This window comes from Mus musculus, chromosome 4 (genome assembly GCF_000001635.26).
Source record: "Mus musculus strain C57BL/6J chromosome 4, GRCm38.p6 C57BL/6J".
NCBI classification, from domain to species: Eukaryota; Metazoa; Chordata; class Mammalia; order Rodentia; family Muridae; genus Mus; species Mus musculus.
The window spans coordinates 104941864-104968045 of record NC_000070.6 but is presented as its reverse complement, the minus strand read 5'-3'; the positions used below and the strand labels follow the sequence as shown (position 1 = coordinate 104968045).

At 42.3% G+C, this 26182-nt stretch overlaps 1 protein-coding gene across 7 annotated transcripts in view; it reads right to left on the bottom strand.

The window, feature by feature from the left end:
* Window positions 1–26182, bottom strand: part of Fyb2 (FYN binding protein 2) — a 181564-nt gene that overhangs the window by 48819 nt on the left and 106563 nt on the right. For 4 of the 7 annotated variants that reach the window (NR_104376.2, XM_017320219.2, NM_001162980.2 and 1 more), the window contains 3 exons: window positions 22195–22942; window positions 19214–19372; window positions 17160–17193 (listed from right to left, as the gene is read on the bottom strand). Coding sequence is in view for 6 of the 7 variants with exons in the window: in XM_017320219.2 (XP_017175708.1) it covers window positions 17160–17193; window positions 19214–19372; window positions 22195–22942 (941 nt within the window). In the remaining variant the exon portion in view is untranslated. Of the gene's footprint in view, window positions 1–8201; window positions 8280–17159; window positions 17194–19213; window positions 19373–20793; window positions 20979–22194; window positions 22943–26182 lie in introns of those variants that run through there. The other 3 variants (NM_001285952.2, NM_001285953.2, XM_006503085.3) reach the window with 3 other exon arrangements.

Below are 26182 nucleotides of genomic sequence, written 5' to 3'. Positions count from 1 at the left end.
CAAGCACGTGCACATTCTGTGTATATGTAGCTTTATATATATTTTACATGCTTATGTATGCACACAAACATGCATTCATCATATGACTATCACTTGTAGCATAATCTGACTAATTGCATTTCGACTTGTGAAACAATAAACAACATCTCTCAATTCTAGGCACCTTTGCTTTATTTATGTATCTGTAATCCAATTCTCTTCACAAAAAACCACTCAGACCTATAAGAACCAAGTAAATGTTATTAAAACACCAGATAAGCTTTAAAATAGATCACCCTCTTCTGTTCTAAATCTCAAAATGAATGTGGCCAACTCTAATGTTAGGTTATCAAACTTTTGATTATATTCATAAGGACAGGTAAATACTAGCTAATTAGTGGTTACTGATCATTGCTGTATGCTAGGCACTGCTTTAATTATATGTGTCAAATTATTTATCCCTATGGAGTAAACACTATGATTCTTTCCTTATGCAGATGAGGAAATTGAGGTATAATTGACCTTCCCAGAGTAGCAAGTGGTACAGCAGAGAACAGGAGCCAAGCATTTCATGCCAGCATCTGAGGTGTGGACCACAACTGTGAATCACACTCATGGGAAGCATGCACACTAGGTAAAGCCAACAACAGATTGAATAGCTCATGCTGCAGAGGAAGTCATCAAAGGCCTTCATGACTCCTATGCTCGTGGATTGGTAGAATTAGCACTGTGAAAGTACCAAAAGCTATTTACAGATTCAATGATTTCCCAATCGAAATCCCCATCTCATTCTTTAAAGAAATAGAAAGAAAAAAAAATACTATCTAAAAACTCATTTGGAAACACAAAACACCCTGGAAAGACAGACCAATCATAAGCCAAAAAGAACAATATTGGAGGGATTACTATTCCAGATCTCAAGGTATATTACAGAACTATAGTAATACAAACAGTGTGGCACTGACACAAAACAGACATATAGACAAATGGAACAAAACACGTGTACACATAACTAAATATATCTGACACTTGATAATGATGCCAAAAATATACACTGCAGAAAAGATAGCATCTTTGACAAATAGTGCTGGGATGGTGGGATGGCCATACACAGAAGAATGAAATCAGACCCCTGTCTATCACTTTGCACACAAACTAACTCAAAATGGATCAAAGACCTCATCATGAAGCTTTAACCGCTGCAACAGCTGGAAGGAAACATGGGCAGAGCCCCGAGTGCCCTGCAGGACAGAGACTTGAGAAAGGACTTCCTGAACGGAACAGCATTTGCCCAAAAATAAAGGCCAACAACTGCCAGGTGGGATGTCATGAACACTAAAAAGCTGCTGTGTGACTAAAGAAGCAATCGACTAAGAGAAAAGGAAGCCCAACAAGTAGGAGGGAATTTCTGCCAGCTATATATCTGATGGAGGATTAATATGTAGAATATATATAGAAATAAAAAAAAAAGAGTAAAAATCAAGGACGCTTTCAAAATTTGGGCTATGGGTCTGAGGAGAGATCTCAAAAGAAGAAATAAAAATGATGAAGAGATTATTGGCAGACCACTCTGGCCTGGGAAGCAGGTAGGCTAACCAAAGATCTTTACCTCTCTCTTCTCTCCTCCAGATCCAATCTTCAAAGTCTCATAGCCAGCTATGTAGCTGACTACCTGCTGTAGCCTCATCTCTCTCCTCCTCCTCCTCCTCCTCCTCCTCCTCCTCCTCCTCCTCCCTCCTCCTCTTCCTCCTCTTCCTCCTCTTCCCCCTCCCCCTCCCCTTCCCCTTCCCCTTCTTCTTCTTCCTCTTCTTCTTCTTCTTCTTCTTCTTCCCCTTCCCCTTCCCCTTCCCCTTCCTCCTCTTCCTCTTCCTCTTCCTCTTCCTCTTCCTCTTCCTCTTCTTCTTCTTCTTCTTCTTCCCCTCCTCTCTCCCTCCCTCCCTCTCCCCCTGGTCTAGAGTGGATCACACAGACTTTCTCCTCCAACCTTTCTCCTCACTGATCTTTTTATCCTAGCCCTCAACTACAATGGCATTCCTGAGATCCTACCTGCCAAGACAGAGAGGCAAGTAGCCCAGTGAAGCAGGTAGGTGAGCTATTTGTTTACTCTTCCCCCACTCCATCAAACTGAATCCTGAGTGTTATCTCAAGTTCTATAGCTGACTACCTGTTGTGGCCTCTCCTCATTCTCTGCCACCATTACCAGGGACTAAACAGATTCAGGTGGAACACCCTGGTTTCTTCCCTCCTGTGGACTCTCACAGTACGCACTCCCACCCCTACCCACAGTCCATTCCCATTCCAAAGCATTTTCAATATCTAGGAACACATTTGACCTGGACCTCACAATGGCCACATCTAGCAAGATACCAGAAGAATTTCCTACCAGTGATTACAGTCAACACACTCTCTTAAGAACCAGAAAGGGCAACAGTAATCAAGGCAGGGAAAAACAACTACTCAACAGAGATGAGACCCAATATCAGTACCTAGAATTACAATAATTCCTAACCCAGATACCTAGAAGAAAAACACCTTAAAACAGTCTTTATGAATATGATTTGGGTCCTTAAAGAGGAAATGAATCCTTTAAAGAAACATATGAAAATACAAACAAAATGTGGAAGGAAAAACTGAGGAAAATCTGGAGATGAAAATTTTAGGAACTTGAACATCAACCTCAGAGACGATCCTCACCAATAGAATACAAGGGATAGAAAAGAGAATTTCGGACATTAAAGACACAATAAAAACAAACAAACAAACAAAAAAAAAACTGACATAGACTATACAGGAAATCTGAGACACTATGAAAAGACCAAATCTAAGAATACTAGAAAAAGAGGGAGAAGAAACACAGGTCAAAGGCACAGAAAACATTTTCAGCAAAAAACATAGAAGAAAATGTCCCTAACCTAAGAAGGAGATGCCTACCATGGTACAAGAAGCATATAGAACACCAAATATACTGGGCAAGAACAGAAAGTCCCCCAACACAAAGTAATCCAAACACTAAAAGTACAGAAGAAGGAATATTATAAGCTTCAAGAGAAAAAGACTGACATATAAAGGTAGATGTATTAGAATAACACCTGACTTCGCAATGGAGACTCTAAAACCCAGAAGGGCCTATGCAGATGTTCTATAGACTCTACGAGACAAGAGATACCAACCCAGACTACTACAACCAGTAACATTTTCAATCACCATAGATGGAGAAAATAAGACATTCCATGACAAAACCAAATCTAAGCAATATCTATCTTCAAATCCAGCCCTAAGGAAGGTGCTAGAAGGAAAGTTAGCAAAAGAGATTAACACACCAAAAAAAAAAAAAAAAAAAAAAAATACAGCAAATAGTCACAGACCAGCAAATCAAACAAGGGACGCACACTCTTACACACCACCACCACAAATACCAACTAACATAAATTTTAAAAAGATGTTACTCACTGATAACTTTCAACATCAATGGTCTCTATTCCCCAAGAAGAACCTATAGTCTAACAGTATGGATACAAAGGAAGAATCAATCCTTCTACTACTTCTAAGAAACACACCTTAATTTTAAGGATAGATATCACCTCAGGGTAAAAGTTGTAGCCATTTTAACATCTGATAAAATAGACTTTACAGCAAAACTAATCAGAAAAGATAGGGAAGGACATATATTTATCATCATCATCAACAACAACAAATTCAAGAAGACGTTACAACTATTAATACTTCTGCACCAAACACAAGGGCACCAAAGTTCATAAAGAAACACTACTAAAGCTTAAATCACAAACTGACTGTCACACACTGTTAATGGGAGACTTCAATACCCAACTCTCAACAATAGACAGCAGGTCACCAACAAAAACAGAGAAATGCTGGAACTGAAGTTTTAAACCAAATGGACATGACAGATATTTACTGAACATTTTACTTAAATGTAAAAGAATATATACACCTTCTTAGCATTTAATGGAACTTTCTCCAAACTTGACCACATACTCAAAGACAAAACAAATCTTAACAGATAAAAAAATAAAAACAAAATCAATTCAACAAAACAATGAAACAAAGATTTGTTTCCTGGGGAAAACTCAATATGACTGACAAACTCCTCGGCAAATGAACTAAAAGGCAGAGCAAGAAGATATAAGTGAACAAAGTTAGAAAGGAAAAGGGGGAGGGGGAGAATGACACACACTAAAGCAATCCAGAGAGTTATAAGGACATACTTTAAAATCTGTACTCCACCAAGTTGGAAAGTCTTAAAAAAATGGATAATGTTATTGATACATATTCAATTACCAAAGTTAAGTCAAGTTCAGATAAGCAATTTAAACAGACTTATAACCCCTACTGAAATAGAACCAGTCATTAAAAGTCTTCCAGACTCTTCCATTCCCCGCAAAAGAGCTCAGTGTCATATATTTTTAGTGCAGAATTCTACCAGACTTTAAGAGTCAATGCCAATACTCCTCAAATTATTACATAAAATAGAAATGGAAGGAGCACTATCCAGTTCATTTTATGAGGCCAGTTACCCTGATGCCCAAACCACATAAAGTTCCCAAAGGAAAGATGATTACAGACCAATTCCCCTTATGAACGTGGATGCAAAAATTCTCAACAAAATTCTTGCAAACTAAATCTAAGAACACATCAAAAAAGATCATCCACCATGATCAAGTAGACTTCATCCCAGAGATGCAGGGATGGTTCAACATACATAAACTGACAAATAAAAATAAAATCTATGTATAGCTAAAACAATCCTGACCAATAAAAGAACTGCTAGAGGTATCAATATCCCTAATTTCTACCATATTAAACAACTGAAAGACAAAAACCACATGATCTTCTCATTAGATGCAGAAAAGGCCTTTAACAAAATTTAACACTCCTTCATGATGAAAGTCCTGGAGCGATTAAGAATACAACAGCCATACTTCAACATAATAAAGGCAGTTTACAACAAGTTCACAGCCAACATCAACTTAACTGGAAAGAAACTCAGAACAATTCCATTAAAATTAGTAACAAGGTTATATAATCTCTTTGTACCTACTCAATTTATTACTTAGCCTTAGCTCAAACAATAAGACACCTAAAGGAGACCAAGGGGATACAACTTGGAAACCAAAGAAGTCCTAATTTTTTTTATTTGCAGATGATATGGTAGTATACATAAGTGACCTTAAAATTTTCCACTGGGAAACTTCTGAAGCTAATAAACACTTCCAGAAAAATTAGCTGGATATAAAATTAACCCATAAAAATCAATAGTTCTCCTGAATTCAAATGACAGACTGAGAAAGAAATAAAAAGAACATATTTCACAATAGCCTCAAATATTATAAAATACCTTAGGATAACTCTAACTAAGCAAAGAAAAATCTTCAGGATAATGAATAAAATATTGGAAGATGGAAGGATCTCCCATGATTGTGAATCAGTAAGAGTAACAGTAAAAGTGACTGTCCTCCCAAAAGCAATCTACAGACTCAATGCGATCCCCATCAAAATTCCAACAGAATTCTTAACAGATCTTGAAAGGACTACTTTCAGCTTCATCATAAAATCCATGTATAGCTAAAAACAATCCTGACCAATAAAAGAACTGCTAGAGGTATCAGTATCCCTCATTTCTAGTTATACTACAATGCTATAGTAATTAAAACAGCATGGTATTGGCACAAAACCAGACAAGTTGATCAGTTGAATTGAATTGAAGATCCAGACACAAACACACACATACATATGGACCCATGGTTTTAATAAAGAAGCCAAAAATATACGCTGGGAAAGATAGCAACTTCAATAGATGCGGTGGGTCAAGCTAGATATTTACATACAGAAGAATGCAAATAGATCCACATTTATCATCATGCATAAAATTCAACTAAAATTCATTGAAGACTGCAACATAAAACCAGATACACTGCACCTGATAAAAGAGAAAATAGGGAATATTCTTAAACTCATTGCCACAAAAAGGGCTTTCTGGACAGAACACCATCAGCACAGGCACTAAGACCAATAATTAATAAATGAGACCTCATAAAATTGAAAAGCTTCTGCATAGCAAAGGACACCATCATGCAAACAAAGTGATGTCCTACAAATGGAAAGATTTTTATAAACTAAACATCATATAGAGGGCTAATATTTAAAATATATAGAGAACTAAAAAAAAACAAAAAACAAAAAACAAAAAACCCTAGATATCAGAAAACCAAATAACCCAAGTTTGAGATTTCTTTTTACTCCAGTCAAAGTTGAAAAACAGATCTACAAAACCAACAGGAAAAGTAGGGAAAGGAGAACCTTATTTAGTGTTGTTGGGATTAAAACTGGTATAGCCACTCTGGGGAAAATGTTTGGAGAATTCTCAAACTGCTGTAAGAAGATCTATTATACAACCCCACTCAACCATTCCTTGGCATACATCCAAAGGACTTGACATCCTACTCCACAGATACTTGCTCAGTCGTGTTCACGGCTGCTCTACTCACAATAGCTGGAAAATGGAAACAAGTGACAAATGGATAATGAATATGCGGTGCATATACACGATGGAATACTACTCAGCTGTAAATAAAAATGAAACCATGAGGTTTACAGGTAAATAGGTAGAACTCGAAAAGATGATATTGGGTGAGGTAACCCAGACCCAGAGAGAGAGATACTGACGTGTTCTCTCTCATCTGTGTTTTCCAGATCTAAATCTTCATGTGTAAGTATATCTGCATTCCACATTTCAGAGTGTCTGCTCTGAGCTGTGCCAGCATATCTAACCCCATATGTCTCAGAGGGAGGTGACTGAGGCTACTCTCTGAGCCATTGGGAGGCTTTAATGAGGAGTCGGGTTCTGGACTGCCCATTTCCTATAGCATCAGACCTTAGTGGAGAAAAGCCCTGTTGTCTCAGATGCCCATAGACTGCTGCTGTTTATATACTGTGATTCTACTTTTCAGAATTATAGATATTTATCTCACAGTTCACAACAGCCTTGCAAGGTAGGATGGTATTTCACTGTACCCCATGGAGGAGGAAAATGGAAGGTCCAGGGATATGAAAATTTTCCAATATTACACAGCTAGTACATGGAGTCCAAGAACTCAAAAATCTATGCTTTCATTCCCTTTAGGGTCTCTTGGCCACTGTGTATGTATGCCAGACTGGCTGGCTTCTGGCAATTTCCCTATTGCCACCTCCTACCTTACTGAAGGAGCAGCAGGACTGTAGATACACAGCATTGCAGCTGCCCTTTATATAGGTCCTGGAAACCCAAATTCTGGTGAGCAGTTGCAGGTGCTTTATCAACAAAGCCATCAGCGTAGGACAGAACTTTTTAACTGTGGCATGGTGACACAGGCCAGCAATCACAGTACTTAGGAAGTAGGGTGGGAGAACCTTAAGTTCAAATCAGTTTATGCTACAAAAGTCTCAGAAAAAAAAATTTAGACCAACTCCTTCTCCTTATTTATAGTGAACTTATAAGGAGGTGAGATACACAGAGGAAAACCAGAATTGTAGATATAGTCTGGATGCCTGTGAGTCTCAGCTGGAGAGCAGGTGAGTACTAACAGGCAGCCAACACTCACTGAACGGCTATCATATGTAGCACCCCCAGTCCATGCATGCCCCACTACTATCCATTCGAATCACATCAGATCATCTGCAATTCCTGCAGCCTGAGCTGCAGAGCCAAAGCCCCTATGCTTTGTGGACACGGGACTCTCTGCCTGTAGTATCACCAATGGCCCCCTCTTAAACTCCATTTTCTTTAAAAACTCACTAAGTGCCATTCTCTCTGACCCATCCATAAGCCACTCGCCACACAGTAGCTAGAATAATCTAGAAATATAATATACACATGTTCCTAAGATCTTCAAAGGCCTCCTTGATTCTAATCAAACAACCCTAGTGGATTAGGAGGGTGACTCACTTGGTAAAGTGCTGACAGCACAAAGACGAGGGCCTGAGTTCACATGCACGTAAAAAGCCATGCACGGTGGCAAATGCCCGTAATCCCAGCACTATGGAGGAAGATACGGGAGGACCCCTGGGGCTTGCTGGCCAACAAATCTAGCTGAAGAGTAAGCTCCAGGTTCAGTGAGACATCCTGCCTGGAAAACTAAGGTGAAGAACAAGTGAAGACACATTCCTCACTGACATCCGACCTGCACACACATATGTCCACACACAGAGAACCTTAAGCTCCCCACCTCATGTCATTGCTGGCTGCATCTCCAGGACGCTGTCCTCCCACTGCCTGCTGAGCTTTATCCATGCAGGTCTTCTTCCTACTTTGCAAGGACACCATGTTTACCACTAACGTCAAGACTTTGAAGGGGTACCCCTGAACCTCGGATGTATGGCCAGCTCCTCTGCACCCCAGATCTCACCTCTGTGCACCCCCAGCTACCTTTTCTAGCATCCCCTCTCCCCAACTGTGCCGACATACTATTATACTTCACTTGATGCCTCTAAGTCAAGGGCATAATCTATAAATTACTTTCTGATTTTTAAAACTAGTTTAGTTTGATCTCTGCTACTATGGGACCATGTGACACCTTGTGTCACACTGGGTGTCAGTTGACAACTACATCACCTTCTGGTGTTCAAAGCAACAGAGGCCCAGTTATAGCTTATCAGAAAATCACAGGAACAAACTGTTTCAGATTTCAGTGTTTCTCACATGTTTTGAATATTTGCATAATTTTATCAGTTGGGCATTCAATTATGGTAATTGGAAATCAGAAATGCTCTAAAACCTGAAAGTTTTGGGTACCGTGTCAATGCTCAGAGATGTATTGCATCACTTGAGACATGCCCAGGAGGGAATCTAATGACACATCATTGTGTTTCCCCGCTTGGCTCCTTTTATCATACACTCACTGGTCTAGAACATGAGGTGAGTATCACAAGGAGCCTGCACTCAGGAGCCTCATGATCTGAGCAGTACAGGAGCCATAGCAACTTGTTAGAAACAGACGGCCTCCTTTCTTTCCATCTGTGAAGTCAGTACCTTGGATGAGGATGCTGGGCTAAAGGCTGAGAAGTTGATGCCTTTGACACCATTTTATAGTATGTAGTTATTGGCTTATTTGTCTTTCCTCCTTCCGCATGAAGGCAGAGTCTAAACAATGGCTTGAACATACTTTGGTTTGATAATTACTGAATTACATAATAAAAATTAATCATGTATGCAGAGTAAGAGCTAACTGGAGATGACATGGGCGAAGACTCTTCCACACAGAGGAGGTGGCTAGCATTTCTGCACACTTGTAGCAAGCCTGCTTGAATAGCCAATAGGTGGCTCCACAGGATGAAAATCAGAAGTCATGAGAAAGGGGACTTAGGTGAAAAGCCTAGAGAAACAATGGCCAGAACACACAATAGGACCTCGTGGACTCTGGTATAAAGTTTAGTTTTTTAAAAGTTTTTATTCTAAGTTCATAATGGATGATAAATGCTTGATGACTAATTTCATAGTGTATTTAATTCACAGACCAATGAGTCCATAAACAAAGAGGGAGCTGAGGAAGATGGATTTAATGAAACTAAAAGAATCAGGATGAGGTCTAGGCAATCCAGCTGGCATGGGACTTTAGCCTGAGAGGAATAGGAAAGAGGAAAGGCTTCGTGTGAGCCCTCTTGTCACAGAGTTCCCAAGCAAAGGCGAAGAGCTCAGCTTGGCCCATTCACCAAGCTTGAACAATAGAAGTCTATGACAGTTATACAAATCAGTGCAAGATATAGAAATGAAGTCTATCATCCTTTGCCTAAAAGCTAGTGGAAGGTTTATCGTTTCGTTCACTCAAGCATCCTTTCATTCAGTTTATCTGACGTTCCACTGGTCCATCCTACAGCCATCTCTTCACCCGTCCCTGCATGATAGGTGCTGGGAAATAGAGCTGAAAACCACAGATGATCCTTTTATTTATGGTTTGTAGTACAATAAATTCCTCCAAACCCCTTCCTGTTGTAAAATCTGAGAGAGTACAGTGCAGTTGAAAATCTTAAAAGTCCTGAGTTTATATCCTGGGGACATCTGTGTATCCCACACTTCTGAGCACATCAAGAAACTGATTATCACCACCCCTGATTTCTCATCTATGAAACAAGACTAAATACTATCTTTCTTACATGAGTCTAGCAGCTTTGGGAAGTGTGCTCAGTGCCAGGCATGTGGCCATAGTTAAAAGTTAGCGTCTAGTCAACTTTAAAGAATAGACCTATGTACAAAAATAGGCTGCAACCCACAAACTGTCTACCTTCCTCCATCTGGCATTTTCTAACCTAGCATCTGGATGCCACTGACAATGGGTGAAGATTGTGTGCCTCCAAATCCTTCTGTATCTTAGTTCTGCCCTGGCCTGCTCTTACATGAAACCCTTGGCTTCCTCTGTTACAAAGAAGAGCCACAGGGAAGCTTTGTGCCCATGTTGCAGAGCCTCGCTGACCAGGGCAGACCCAGGTACCTCCTGATCCAGCTACATTGTAATAAACAGTTTGACCTGACTCTCCGAGGCAGACAGCTAGGAACCGCTCAAAACCACTTCTTTAACAGGGTGACTGTGGCTGGGAGCTTGAAAATGAGACTCAAGGCTTTGTGGCTGGAAAATAATAATAGAAGCTGTGGGTGATTTTTTTTTTCCAAAGGAAGAATTCTGAAAACATGAAATAAGAGAAGCATTCTAGTACATCCATGGCCCCTAAAACTACTGCCCCTGTGAAGAAAAGGGTGCACCGTGACTATGGAATGTCGCCTGAAGTCCAGTTTTAAAAGATGAGAAGTTTTTGAAGTATCTTAAACTGAAGCCATCAGAATGTTCTGGATCTAAAACTCTATAGGATACAGATTTCAAAAATATTCCTTCTCCACATTTGCTCTTCCCACCCCGAAGCACTCTAACTGAGCAGTCTGGGGTTCCCAGGTGCTCTGCACCCCCAATCATCACGACAGGACAAGGGGAGCTTCCTTTGCCGCTTCATTTGCCATTCACTCCTCGTGATTTCCTGCAGCATAAAGTCTCAGGGAAGAAACTAAGTAATTAAAAAGCGGCCTTGAGAGGCTTGTCACCCTGACAAAGGCAGATCCGCAGGCTTTGTATCATTCTTGCTACAAAGTAGAAACAGCCCAAACCGCTTCTGCAAGAACCACTCTTGCCTCGTGCTGAGCTCGGGCTATGTGCCAAGTGCTCATCTGTGTTAGCAACAAACTGGGGGGGAACAGAAAAGAAACAGAAGCCATCCTAGACTTCCCCCCCCCTTGTCTGCACCCATCCAAGTCCCCACACCTGGGCCAGAAATTACAGTTTTATTTTGTTTTTTCCCCCAAGAAAGACCAAGTAATTTCTTTAATCTCATTTTTATACCCAGATCCAGGTCTGGTTAACTTAACCTCTCTGGGATTCAGCTTTCTTATCTCTGAAAAGGGGTATCGACGACCTAGTATAGGAATGATAGGACACAGAAGTGACCTTCTTGAAATACTCTACGGACACTGCTACTTTTGTTGCTTTAGTGATTTCTTAGGCTGTCTTTCTATTTCTTCTTTTAAATGTATTACTTATACTACATTAATAGCAAACTTTACAAAACAAACATCAGCTCACACCCCTCCTTGGCTTGAAATTCTCCCATGACTTTCTAGTACCTTTAGGACAAATGCCAAACTTATCGCCTGGCTGGTGAGATTTGCCTGCCCTCTTGCTCAGTGGGCTATAGCCATGATTGCCTCCTGTCTGGTTCTTCTAACAGGTGGAGGGTGGGTCTCCTTTGAGACTCTGAGTCTTTGGGAACACTCCTTTTCTGGGCATACTCTTTTCCTAGACCTTTCTAGGAGCAGAATGGGCTCTTACTCAGGTGTTAGGTGTAATGTCACCACCTCTAGGCCTTTCTTGGCCATTCTTTTGGTACTCCCAATTCCCAGCTTTATGCTAATATTCCCTAAAAGCTTTCTCTATGGCTGTTTCAGAAAAGGGCTGTGAGTGAATTTGGCTGTTCTCAGCACTAGTATTATCATTTTTTTTTTTAAACCTCCTTACCCTATGTAAGTTACCTGCCTCCATTTCCATGGGACCAACCATTCCATGTTCCTAGTGAAGAATGCCCTAGACACAAATAGCCTCCCAGCCCTTGAAGGCTGTGTGTTTCACATGAGGTAAGCATACCAAAACCATAAACACAAAAGTCTGTTTCAAAACAACGAGTATGAAAGAGACCAGCCATATGACTTGAAATAAGTTGATATCAGTGTTTTAAGACTTGTGAAACAGAGACATAAGAGTTCTCTTAGCGGTTCAGTGGCTAAGAGCACATACTGCTCTTCTGGAGGACCGAGGCCAGTTTCCAGCTTCCATGTCAGCAGCTTACAACCAACTCCAGGGTGATCTTACACCTCTGGCTTCAGAGGATAACTGTCCACAGTAGCACGTACACATGCACAGAAACATACATATACAGAATAGATAGGCTGGGCAGTGGTGGCGCACGCCCTTGATCCCAGCACTCGGGAGGCAGAGGCAGGCGGATTTCTGAGTTCGAGGCCAGCCTGGTCTACAAAGTGAGTTCCAGGACAGGCAGGGCTACACAGAAAAACCCTGTCTCGAAAAAACAAAAACAAACAACAACAACAAAAAAAAAACAGAATAAGTAGAATACAAATAAATCTTAAATATTTTTTTAAAGTTTTCTTGTGAGGTAGAGGCAAAGTGACTATACATTCAAGGCTAGCTTGGACTGAATAGGACTATCTGCAAAGCGCAAATACACTTACACACACACACACACACACACGATTCAAGTGGTAGACTTGTATGAACACACTTGCAGGCTCTTCCAAGGCCCCATATGTGGGCATTTTTTGCTACTTCTGAAGTAAATAGCCTCTCTATTCCCTCTCATCTAACTCAGACATTCCCTGAATCAGGATTACCCTCTGCCACTTTTTAATGGGAGAAAGCCATTTTTATAGCTCATGAATAACACATTAACCAACCCTGCTATGTACTGACAGCAACCTAAAAAGCTAACAGTTACCCAGGGACCAACCTGCTTTGTTCACACAAACTCTAACTGCTGATTCAAGAGGGATGCCAGCCAGCTTGGTCTGCATGAAAGAGCGATGGGAAGCAACATCGTCTAAAGAACTCCATCACTGTTGGCAGGTAATGAGATATTAATATTCCAGAAACAACAAGGATAGTCAGGTCAAGTGTAGAAGAAGTAGCTAAGACTCACTGGGCATCATCTATGTCCTGCTTGGTAGATACACACTGGTATCCATAACACAATGAGCGAAATACTATCATGTGTCTGTCTATTTGCAGTTGTGAATGTCAAAGCTCTGTCATGCCCGTACTTTTCTCAACCGTGGAGGAGGGACTTGACCTCATATTGCTCTGACTCTGGAAGTTCTTGGGTTATGCATTTTGTCTCAGGTTTAATACATGGAAGAGGTACCAAAATTAAAGATGGCTGCCTTTGATGTCATTGGGTTCTTAGCAAAATAATTACAGTGTGTTTTCCCCACCCTCCAATACAGCAAAAATACAAAACCTTCATCAATAAAGATTGAAGTCACGAAGTGTTTTTACTTAGAGAAAACTGTCATTCTGTGCTTTAAGCACTGTTCTGAGAAGGGGGATTAAATCTCCTGTTTACTATACAGAAGAATCAAGTTTAGATGATATAAATGGTTGAAACTTGGGGTGTGGAGGCCAATTTTCCCCCAGAGTAATTTGGAAGAGTGCTCAGTGTACCAAACGTGCTGGAGAAATACATGTTAAATGAATTAAAATCTGATCTAACAGCAGCAACAACAACAACAACTAGCATGTACTGAGGATTCTAGCTACTAAGCTCTCCAGTGATCGATGTTTGGAAAATAGGACTCTGCATTATTCTTATCCTTGGGCTTGTTATGTAAGCTACTGTCCCAGACACCATAATAAACACTTCACAACCCTCATCTCATTTGACCATTGTACATAGACAAAAGCAGGTTTTCTGAGGTTAAGGCATACTTTGTATTCCAAAAATTGGGTGGTAGTGCTGGGATTCAAAACCTGGGTTCTCATTAATTTCATGCCTGACCATACCAGAAAATTTCAAGGTATTTTTCCCATTATGATAAATCTATGCCCAAATCTAATATCTGTATTGAAGGTTAGCACTTGAACAAGAGAGATATTCTCTAGCAAACACCAGTTTCCATGGAAATTGTATCTAAGGCTTTTGGGCATTATGACAGTTATATGTTCAAGCGACATCTGACTTGTCATTGACAAGACAAAGTCCAAACTTCTTAGCATGGTATTTAATATACAGTTGCCTGCCCTTTAGTATCTATAGAAAATTGCTTCTAGTATCCATGCAAACAAGAAAGGCTGCAGATGCCCACATTGCTTTATAAAATGCTTAATATGTACACAGAACCTATACACCCCTCCCACGCACTTACCTCACCTCTCACTTATTAGCATGCCTAGTGTGACTCCAGTGCTGTGCAAATAACTATTGGACCATATGCTCAGAGAATGGGGACAAGAAATGTCTTTAGATGCTCAGCAGACAGAATTTTTTTTCAATTTTTTCACCTAAGGTTTATTTAAATCTATAGATCAGAACCCAGAGGTACAGATGGCTGATTATATTTTATAATCTGAACATATTAATTAATTATTCTTCTATATCAGGATTCTTTTGTCTGTTTATTCCTCTTTATTACTGCCTATATTCAACATATTTTTTTTTCCATTTTGGCTTTCTTTTTTGTTAGTTTTTTCCCCCCATTTTTTTGAGACAGGGTCTCACTATGTAGCCCAGGCTGTCCCTGAACGTGTGTCACTTCTCCTGCCTCAGCCTTCTTAGTGTTTGGATTGCAAGCACATGCTACCACACCTAATTGTACTTCCATCTTGACTGTTCATCCAGCCAGCCATCTGTCAATATGTCCTGGGCATGGTTACTCTGGAGGAACACTCTGCTATATCTCCATCTATCTTACAGTATCATGAAAGAGAATGAAAGGTAGACACACACCCCCGCCCCGCTTATTGTGTAGGCTATTCCACAAATTAGTTCCTCTTCCATGAAGCCACCTGAGTCACGTGGCCCTTTTTAATCTGCTTTGCCTTTCATTCTTATCATATGTACCTGTATCATAATTCACATATAACAAAACCCCAGTTCAGATGGGAGCTGTGTTCTAAAGCCAGCATAATGGGGCAGAATAGTTAAAATTGCCTCAGAAAATCCTATAGGAAGATAGTGCCATACAGGAAACAGTCTCCCAATAGACCCCTCACAGCTCTCAGTGTGAAATGACTTGCTGTTGCTATGGTTAAAACGCCAGAGAAATCTTCATTTAGTGCCAATATGCCCAGTAACATTACATGCATCCTGAGATGTTTCCAGAATGATAGCCATGAGATCAGGCTGACTCTGAGCACTGCAGAGGGTCACTGACACCTCAGCTGTCACTCTGGGCCTGTGATCACCATGGCTAGAGCCATCTATGCCATTGTCACTTTCACATAGTTGTATGTAGAATGCAGCTGCACTGGCCCATCTGACGCTCAACTCTCCAATGGACATTCAACTAGGAATTTCCAGAGCACATGAATTATGTCTAGCACAACCCAGGCAGAACCTGGTTGAACAGGGCCACCTCCACAACCTCTGGGTATACAACATGGTTCACAATGCTCCTATCTGCTCTACAGTCCCATTTTTATACTGCCCACATTCTGATTTCATTCAACTCTCTTGCTCCACAAACAAGACTATGTTACACATCCTGTCTCCTCCTGTAGCATTTCTTTGCTATCATTCTATTGAGCAAACAAACATTCATCCTCAACACTCGACTTAAGTGTGCCCTCGTCTCTGATGGGTTGATTGGACCAACATCTCTATTACCACCCTCCCTCCAATCCTCATCCTTTGGCATGTGAGTCTTCAGTGCTCCCCCACTCTGACTCTGGACTTGGCCAGTGATGTGCTTTGAGAAATTTATCCTCAGTGAAAGAGACCTGGTAAAGGCTGGGAAAACATGAGTGCTCACACCACTGTCTTGCTTGTCTGCTGCCACCAAGAGGAGAACATTTCTGTCTTATGATGCCAGTCAATGCTAAGTCTAAGTACTCATTCCTGGAAACAATTCTCCATCAGTCCACTTCCAGAGCTGCAGACATTGAACAAGTCCAGCCAGCATCACTAATGGTCTGTAAACACATGAGCTAGTCTGGAGCCATAATGCCTGTCCCAGAGGACTTGTGGTACAAAACTCCTTTTCTAAAGATTACTAATGTTGCAATGGAGGAGTACTTCTCTAAAGATTTCCTGGACCCCACTGAGGAAAAAGGGGCTGCTCTCTCACCCATGCAACCTCTGGCCCATATGCTTCCTCTATTACAGACAGCGTGCTATAGCACTGTGAACATCTGATGGATGAATGGAAGTAGGCTAGTGTTTGTTTGCTTGCTTCTCCTCCTAAGACTGTCCTTGCCAAGAACATCTCTCGGAGGGAGTGAGGCTTAGTCAAAATGGTTTGAACACATTGGGACAGGAGTCATGACCCTGGAGAGTAGGACATTTCTAAAGCTGGCCATCTGGGGCCATAAAATGAGTGCCAAAGAAGCAACTTTGCAGTTCCCAAGCGAAAGAGCAAACACACAAACTAGGCAGCCCAGGCCAGGCCACGCCACTTCTGAGATATATTTTTTTGGCTAAGTGAATTAATGACCTGACCCCTCCATAGTGAAATTCTCAGGAGGGGGGGCACCAGAAACAGAACATCTTTTATCCCATTTCCAATGCCTAATACCAGAGCTGCCCAAAGCACTCTTGAGCCTCTTATTTGATTTATAGCTAGGAAGGCCAATGTTTTAATGTACTAAATCCACTTGTACAATGAAGAAGTACCAAGTACTTCAGAGGATAATGTTTGCAACTTAACATTAGTATAGAAGTTGAATGCATCTTACTTTATTTATTTGAAACCAGGAAGTTCCTATTTGCTTTGTAAGTCTGTTCTTTCTGCAGCCTTTCTGGGGGATATGCACACTGGTTTTGAGTGACTTGCCTGTGCTTGAGAAGGCCCACAAGTAACCCCCCACACACACACACCCCCGTGGGCTGCACTCTTCCATAGGAGAGGAACAGGTACTCACCTATCTGGAGACAGGGGACCCTCCTTCATAGTCTCTGCAAGAGCAAGAGGCAGAGAGAAAGCAGGTGTTGGTAGCAGTCTGGTTAAAGTGAATGATGCTCCCACCCTGGTACCCAAAGGACTGGCTATCTCTAAACAGCAGCTCATCCCTCTGTATTCTGGTGTTATTCATGGGCACTTTGACCTCTATTAAGAGCAGTAACCCTTAATCTCTTAATTACTTGTTTTTACCACATGGACTGGCAGAGAGAACGACTTACCATGTGTTCTCAATGACACTCAGATACACTGAGCATGTGCAGTGTGCCAAGCATAGTCAAGATACTTTCTCACAACAGTTTCACAAGATTAGAGGTTCCATAGTCCCAGCTTCACAGGATAGGAAATGAGGCTCACTGACTACCCTCCTCAACCTGAAACAGCTGCTGGGATGGAGCTGAGAGCCACAAAGCCTGTTTTATTATAAGAGATGTAGTGTTTTGTTCTAGACAGTCACCTTCCCTTTTGTGGCAATAGTCTGAAGCCTGCGTTCTTTAATAAGTATAAAATCATAGCCAGGCATGGTGGCAGACATCTTTAATCCCAGGACACAAGAAGCAGATATCAGAGTTCAGAGACAGCCTGGGCTAAACAGAGAAATCCTGTCTCACAAAACAACAACAAGGCAGGGTGGGGTGGGGAATCACACTTCGTCTTCTCTGGTGAGGAGCTGCCACATTTCCAGTACACACTTATGGAAAGCTCTGTCTCTGCATGTGTCCTTTCTTGAAAGGTGAAGCTGATGGTGACCTGTAGTGCAGGTCCTCAATGCGCATGTGGTTCCCTGGGCCAGCATGCCACTACCTGCTCAAAAGGAAAGTGTTCAATCTCCCTCAGGATGGAAAGCTCTAGTTTTCTAAACTCAGATGATTCTGTCGCTGGCTTCATTATGAGAGCCACCGAGTGTAGTTAAAGCCATCTGTAACCTTGTGTTTTCCACATGATCTCTTTGTTTCCAGAAATGATGACTCTGAGACTGAATTATATATGAATAAATGCTTAGGCCAAAAGCTCAGGTCTGCTCCCCAACTAGCTCATAACGTAATTACCCACTTTTCTATTCTGTGTGCCACAGGGCTAGTTTCTTCTCAGGTTCATGCCGCTGTCGCCAGGAGCATTCTGGTGTAAATCTCCTGAGTCTGACTAGTTCTCAAAATCCCACCCACCTCTCCCTATCAGAATTCCTACCTCCTATTTCCTGCCTCAGCTCATTGGCCAGAGGCTTTTTTATTGATAGGTGATTCTTCCATACATTATGTAAAGATTCGTTCTACATCTGAGTTAGGGAAATTCAACTATGAGGTTGCCCAAAGCAGACAAAAGAACAATCAAAGCCTGTATTAGCTCTGCTACCACACCATCTGCTGGTACTGACAGCGTGGTAAAACAAACATTAGCACATCACCCACTACACAGAGCCTCGAAGTGTACATTCCTCTCTTGCTCATTGGAGGAGCAAGAAAAGATGTTTAAGACATCAGGATGATGACACTGGGGTATGACTGGAAAGGAACAGAGCTGTTCCTTTAAATAGCAGAGGAAGAGACATTAGAACACAGAAAAATGGCTTCCAAGGATGCTTGACATCCCACAGAGGATACAGGTCATGGGGGCCAGAGGGGGACCACCAAATATGTCAGGTCAACCTGACATTGACTCTCTCACCTCCCTTCCCCTTCTTCCTCCTGCACTGGCTGTTTACAGCACAGGCTGTGCAGCACACAAAAGTTCACTCCTTCCTCACTTGAAGATATTTCATTTTCTTCCTCTTGGCCAGATTCCCAGTGATGCAATGCAATTCTCTTGGGGGAAGTGGACGCAGGAGCGATAAGGGGTCAATTCCTACACAAGTGTCATTTCATGGGCAAGCTGCCACAGTCTTCGAGCAAACAACAGTAATAATGTCCAGCCCCTTGAAAGAGCAGTTTGCTACGTGGGAGGGGTAGGGATGGAAAGGGTATGTGGTCCAAGTACCTGACTCTGGCCCGTGAGGGTGGGCCCTGTGCCTCTTCTTACCTTCTTTCGGGGTCTTGGTGACAGTAGCTGGCAGCCTGTGGAAGGCATAGAGGTTCACGAATGGGGGCTTTGAAGGCTTCGGAGGAGGTGGACCGAGGGTCTCAATGGAAGGCAGTGGTTTTGTTTTGGGAAGCCGGCAGTGCCTGCTCTGTGGCTTCTCTGAGTACAAATAGGAAAACATGTAGGGTATTACTTACACTTGTTGGAGAAAACCGACCAGCTTGCTGGCCTCTTGACTAGTCTCTATGCAGCTATGAGAACACGCTGACCCCACAACACACACACCTGCTTACATCACTATCTTGTTGATCTTCAATGTGGCCCGTTCACTGATCTGCTGTTTCAGCACACTTTAGATTCTCATTTCCAGATTCTTTTCTCAGCAAGCAACACTGTCTTGCTTCCCAACTTTTAGCACACATCTTCTTATTCTAAGGCTGGACTCCAGTAACAGATCCCCTACAACAGTGTTGAGTTTTCCTGGAATGAAGGCTAGAACTAAGCACCCGCTAGTCTACATTCTAGTCTGCATGCTCTCCTGTATTGCTCAGGTTGCTGCGTGCTTGGGGAAGACCAAGAATCTAGTTAGTAAGCGATTGGTGGTAAGCAGGCTTCTGTAGGACTCTGGGACACTGCTGTCCTAGCTTGAAGCTTAGGTCCTATGTCAGGGGGAAGAACTGTGATTACTCACTGAAAAGACTCCTCAAGCACTGGCTGAGCGAATAGCATTGGACTCTAAAGCAGATCTCTGAATTGAGCTAGAAATTAATTGCTGAATTTCTAGGGCCCTGGCTTCAAGGCTCTTAGAATATCTGAGTTCAGTGTTTTAGAATTTTCTAAACAGTCCCAATGGTGTGTATTCCTGCTTTCTGTATTCATGAATACAACTCCAACATTTCGTTATTATATGTGAAAATCATATGCAATTTCTCTTGGCAGAAGAAGACACAAAGTTTTTAATAAGTAGGGCATCTTCATTCTTGGTTAACACAATAGAGTAGTTGTTTATATAGGCCAGCCATGCTAAGACTAAACAAGTAAACTGGATTGCACATGTGCCTCTGGGAAGGTCATGTCCTCTGCAAGCTGAGATGCAAGGGAATGCTTCTTTCTTGCCCTTCTGCTAAAAGCCATGTCTCCAGAAGCTCAGAGCCAAAATACTCTCTCTTTAGGAGTCAACTGTAAGTTTGTTGAAATGTTGGGAATTTTAGTCTTTAATCACACCAAGGAGGAGACACAGTGAAAATGGAATATCACTTACTAGCTAGATTCCTGGTCTCCCCACCCCAACCCCAGCACTGTGTTAAGCCAATTTACATGTTTATCTCTTTAAACTCTCTCCACAGCTTCCTGTGGAGATGACCCACTCTTTCCTTCCCCCCATAAACCTTTCTTTTCATTCATCTTATTTCCTATCCTCCTTCAGTATCTATCTTACTGTAGTCCAGGCATCATTGTAGGAGCTAGAGCTAGAACCACGAACAGAAACAAACACAGTTCCTCTTCAGGAATCTTCATTATCATAAGAGGACATTAATGATAAAGTAGGAACAAACAAAGAAGAGAGTTCTGGAGGTTACCTGGCATGTGAGTTAGGAGAAGTCAGAGATGCAAGGGCTAACTGCAAAGGCATTGTTAAATTATAGTGAGTACTTTAGTTTCCATTCTTAAGAAAAAGGAAAAGCCATAGGATTGTATGTGGCTGAATCATTATCCATCAAACTATCTGTCCACTCATCCACCCATCCATCCACCCATCCACCCATCCACCCATCCATCCACCCACCCACCTACCCATCCACCCACCCACCCATCCACCCACCTGTCCACCCATCCACCCATCCACCCATCCACCCATTCACCCATCCACCCATCCACCCATCCACCCATTCGCCCATCCACACACCCATCTAATCACTATTTGTTGAAGACTTCATCAACCTGGTCTTGTTTTGCGAGGAGGAGGGGGATGTAAGATGGTGAAGAAGGTAAGTTTTATCCTCTGAAAATCTCCTTCTTATAAAGGCAGACAAGTGTATGGCAGTTTCCTGGGAAGAGGCAAGTAACCTGAGCAAAACCAGAGTCCTGCCTGAAGCCTAAGGGTAACAGGAACAGCAGAGATGTTTCAAACAGCATCTGTCCATTCAGAGCCAGGGACACTACAACAGAGACTACGAAGGAGGGAGACAGCACCTGGTCATTCTGAAGCTGGTAGGAGAATTTTCCTGACAGATAGATGACTGACGGTGCTCAGACCTGGGGTGGAGCCATTGTCATATATCTAAAGACTGAGCAGGCAATGGTAAGAGATGAGAAGGACAGAGAAGCAGGCAAGCATCACTATGTGAGGCACTGTTGGAAGGTGGAGCCGATTTTGAGCAGCAGTGTGATATGGTCAGATTCATGTTATTTTAGAGGATCATCGTGTCTGTGGAGAGGAACACAGAATCCCAGGGGCCAGTCCTGTGGAAGTAGCCCCAGCTAGCAATGGCTCTGTGAGAGAACGGTGTGGTGAAGACTACAGCTGAGGGCAGAGACAAAAGTTGAGGGGTTCTGAACTTACTTTAAGGTAGAGTCAAAGAGCCAGTTATGTATTCAATGCAAAGAATAAGAAGGACAGAAGACTGGGGTATCCCTCTTAGGCTACTGCCCTGAAAAAGTGATGAGTTCTGTGCTGTGTTTTCCACACAGAGAAGACTGGTGATGAATCTGATTCATGGAACATACATACTAAGCTTTCAGAAGCTTATAAATTCCCCACACTCATACAGCTTGTGACAGGTAGAGCTGGGATTCAAGTCGGCCGAATTCTGCCACAGTGTAATTCAGAATTAAATGCTTATTCCAACCCAGGACTATGCTTGGACAGGCTGTCCACAGGCAGGCTTTCTTTCTGTTGCACAGGCCACCTACATGTCAAGTCTGCAGGCTTGGAATGAGAACAGTCTGGCCCCCAGTCCCAAGGAGACTCAGTTTCTTACCTGGAACCAGGCTGTCAAGTTCACACTCATAAACAGGCTGGCATTGGCTGCTCCTGTGGCTTCCCTCAGTGGCAGGGCTTTTTGTGCTCTTCCTGCTATGTGGAGGAAGTGATACACTGGAGGCTTTGGAGGTCACGGGTGATTTTCTCTGGGCCATCGAATGGCTCTGGGGAGGAAGAGTCTGGGCTCCTGTTGCCTTCAGGCTCTTCTCTGGTTTGTCCTGAGCAAGCCCCATGGTTTTCTGCCCTTCAAAGTGGAAGGTCTTAATCCCGCCATTGGTAAGGAGTGGAGCTGGGGACATTTCACCATTCTGAGATGAAACTTTCTCCCAGTTCCAAAGCTTGTATCTGAAGCTACTGAGAGTCATTCCTTTCTCCTCGTTGGATGTCTTAGCTCTTGATTTAGTCACATCCAATGGCACGGCAGCTTTCTGGAAATCCCTTTCAGGACACACTGTAGATTTTTCTGGAGTTCCCGAGGAACTTGAAGTCTTCTGAAGTTCATCTCCCTGAGCCGACTTCAATGTCTGGTTTTTAAGAGGCTGGGACACTCCAGTGGAAGAATGAGACGGGGTTTGATGATGGTGGGATGAGAGGCACTTCCTATTAGCCAGATCCTGAGCTGGCTGTGTGGAACCTCTGTCATGCTTTCGAGACACGCCAGCTGGAAACCTCATTGGCCCTGGAAGAGGTGCAGCATTGAACTTTTGAAATTTGGCTCGAAGTTCCTTGAAGTTTCTTATCCCTTCCTAAAGCACGAAGAAGAACAAAAGAGTCTAGTTACCCTGGGCAAACACCCTGCATGATCAGTTGGCTTCATTGTACACTTAACTGTCTCCAATGGCCGATGTGACAGCATTGCTCACCAGGTAAGCCACGTTAGTCTGTGCTACTGCTGTCTCTGTGAGGTGAGCATACGGATTTCTCTCCCTCTTAAATTTGGCTATATTGGATGTTTTCCTGGCATGAGAGGACCAAATAGAGATAGTAATAGGGACTGATCATAAACCTTTTGGGTGTTTTGTTAAGACAGGGTCTCACTATGCAGCCCTGCTGGCCTGAAACTCTATGTGAACCAGGATCACAGAGATCCACTCACCTCTGCCTCCAGAGTGCTGGGGGTAAAAGCACTCACCACTGTGACTAGCTGATAAACCTTTGGATGGATTCTTTCTTTAAAAAAAAAAAAAAAGCTAAAATCTGCTTTGTCATAGAACAACTGTCTTTCTAATATGGTCTCTGTTTGCTCAAAAAAAAATGAAATTTTATCTCCACATAAAACAATTAAAAGATGACCAGTCTTACACCAAATGAGTGGTTTACAATTGACCTAGTGACCTTGCCCTGGCTCGCCATTCTGGCCTGCTTGTACACTCCCATCTCCATGTCAAGTTGCCTTTCACATCCTGATTGATTTCAAGCTCATTCTCCATCAAAATTGCCTCTAGGAAGACCAGGTAGGACCAGCTACTTCACTGCTTCCTTGATGCCCTTAGATATCTTTATAACTTAACGATTGAAATTTTACACTGTGTTAAGAGAAAACTTGAGACGTCTTATGTCCAAGTTCCAACGTTACCCTTTCTCATCCAGGGAAATACTATTTGCAACCTTATCTTAACTTCACATGGAGTTGTTTAATATTACAAACACTAGAAGGATTGGGGTTACTATACAGAAAGTGTCCAGCACAGGGCCCAACACATAGTAGGGCTGTGATAAATAAAAGCTACAAGAGGCTGGATAATATTCTTGTGTTAGTGCTTCCCTTTAGTGAACAGGTCAAACTGAGCAAATGAAAAGCTACCGTAGCACTTGGTAATGGTGGCTCAGGTCTAGGACAGAGAGAAGGTAGGGATAGTGAGGGAGTGGCGAGGACTACATAGTGAGCTGGCCGTTTGTCTAGCCAAATAGGCTTGATACTTTTTCTACTGTTCCCATCTCCTCTTAAAGCTCATTTATTTTTGTAAATGCATCCTGGCATCTTCTGCCTACATGGAAGGTAGGAGGACATTTAATGGAGTCATTTCAAAAAGTAAGACCCACTATCCTTTCCTGGTCATGTTTCATATTTTCAAGCTTTTTCCCCCTTTCTTTCGTTTTCTCCTTCCTTCCTTGCTTCCTTCCTTCCTTCCTTGCTTCCTTCCTTCCTTCCTTCCTTCCTTCCTTCCTTCCTTCCCACTCTCCCTCTCTCCCTCTCTCCCTTTCTCCCTCTCTCCCTCTCTCCCTCTCTCCCACTCTCACTCTCTCCCACTCTCCCTCCCTTGTTCCCTCCCTCCCTAAGTTGCATGCACACAGGCCATTGCCATGGCAGTGACGTTGCGTTTTGCCAGCTGTGGGAGGGAACTCTGTGTGACCGGTTCTCACCACCGTGTTTACAGTTGACTCACACCTGCCCTCCGAGGGTTTAGGAAGGGAGGGAAGCTGACAGGCAGCAGAAGGCAGGTGCTGCACACTGGAGTTCATGCTATATGCACTGCTGCTTTTCTTCCTCTTGCTCCCACTACACACCTCCACCCCAGCACTTGCTTATAGATCTTTCTCCAAGTGTCCAATGGTCCCTTTCTTATACTTTAGTCAACAGGCCAGCTAAATCATCCCTGTGTCCTCTCTCTTGATGCAGCAGAAGCCTGTGCTGGGAGTGAAGTCAGGAATCCTGAGTGTGATGTCTCAGGCTAGCCCTACTCCAGTCAGGTATCTTATGAAATCTTTTTTACAACTCTTACCTATTTTTATTACTACAGAACAGTACTTATTCAGATGAGACAGAAGGATCAGGAGTTCAGGGCCAGTCTGGGCTACTCAAAGAGACCTGTTCTCATAAATAGTATAGGCCGGGGGGGGGGGGGGGTGGATAGGATAGACATCTTCTTCTCATAACAATTCACAATTCAGGATCAAATAAGATAGCAGATGTACACACTTCGTGGTAAATATTTATTAACATAAAATGCATAGCCTACTGAAAGATTTCAGTTTAGCACGATGAGAAGGATTGGCACTGTTGTGCAACCAATTTCCAGTACTCTTCATCTTATAAAATGAGATTCTACATCCCTCACACAATAGCTCCATGTTCCCTTCTCACATCACTTTCTGACTCTGAGTCTGACTCTTCTGGGTATTTAAACAAATGGAAAAAATATATATAGCATTTGTCTGGTTATTAACTTAGTATGGGTAATGACTGGTTATTAACTTAGTATGGTACCCTTCAGGTTTAGCCATGATGTAGTGCTAGAATTTCCTTTCTTCCGGCCAAGCAAGCTGCCTCACACTTGGTGGGTGGAAGCAGGAGGATCCTCTCTCAAGGCTAGCCAGGGTCATATACAGAGGTTCTCCGCATATTTTAGTTACTGGGTATTAGACTTCTAGAAAACTCTGTGTACAAACATTGTTTCTGTGCCTTGCTTTCAATTCTCGTGGTTATGTGCCCAGATGTTGAACTGCTGGATCACATGGCAATTCTGTTTTTAAGCTGTTAGAAACCTCTGTACTGGTTTCCTTGGCAATCGCATCGTTTTACATTCCCACCAATGGTACACAAGGATTCTTGTTTATCAACATACTCACCAGCTCTTCATTTTTTTTTTTTTTTTGTTCTGGCCATCCAAAATGGGTGTGAACTAGCCAGTGGTTAGTGGTTCTGAAGTAATGTAATAATTATTTTTTCTTTACTATCTGGAGCCATGTGAACTAAAAGCTTGATAGAATTTAATCTCTGTAGAAATGATTTTGCAAAAATTAGGAAACAGAAATTGTGCATTTGATAACCTTTAAGCAAAGGATGTGTGCAAAGATCACTACTTCTGGGTGGGGCAAACCTGATTATGCTTGGCTCACTTCCTCTTCCAATAAATATCCATTGAGCACCTACTACATGGACGAGATACAGTTTTCAACACTGAAAGGCTCTTCTCTCTTGGCTATTGTCATCTAATATTAGGGAGACATAGCCTGTAAGTATAACATACAAGAAAAGCTTAGAG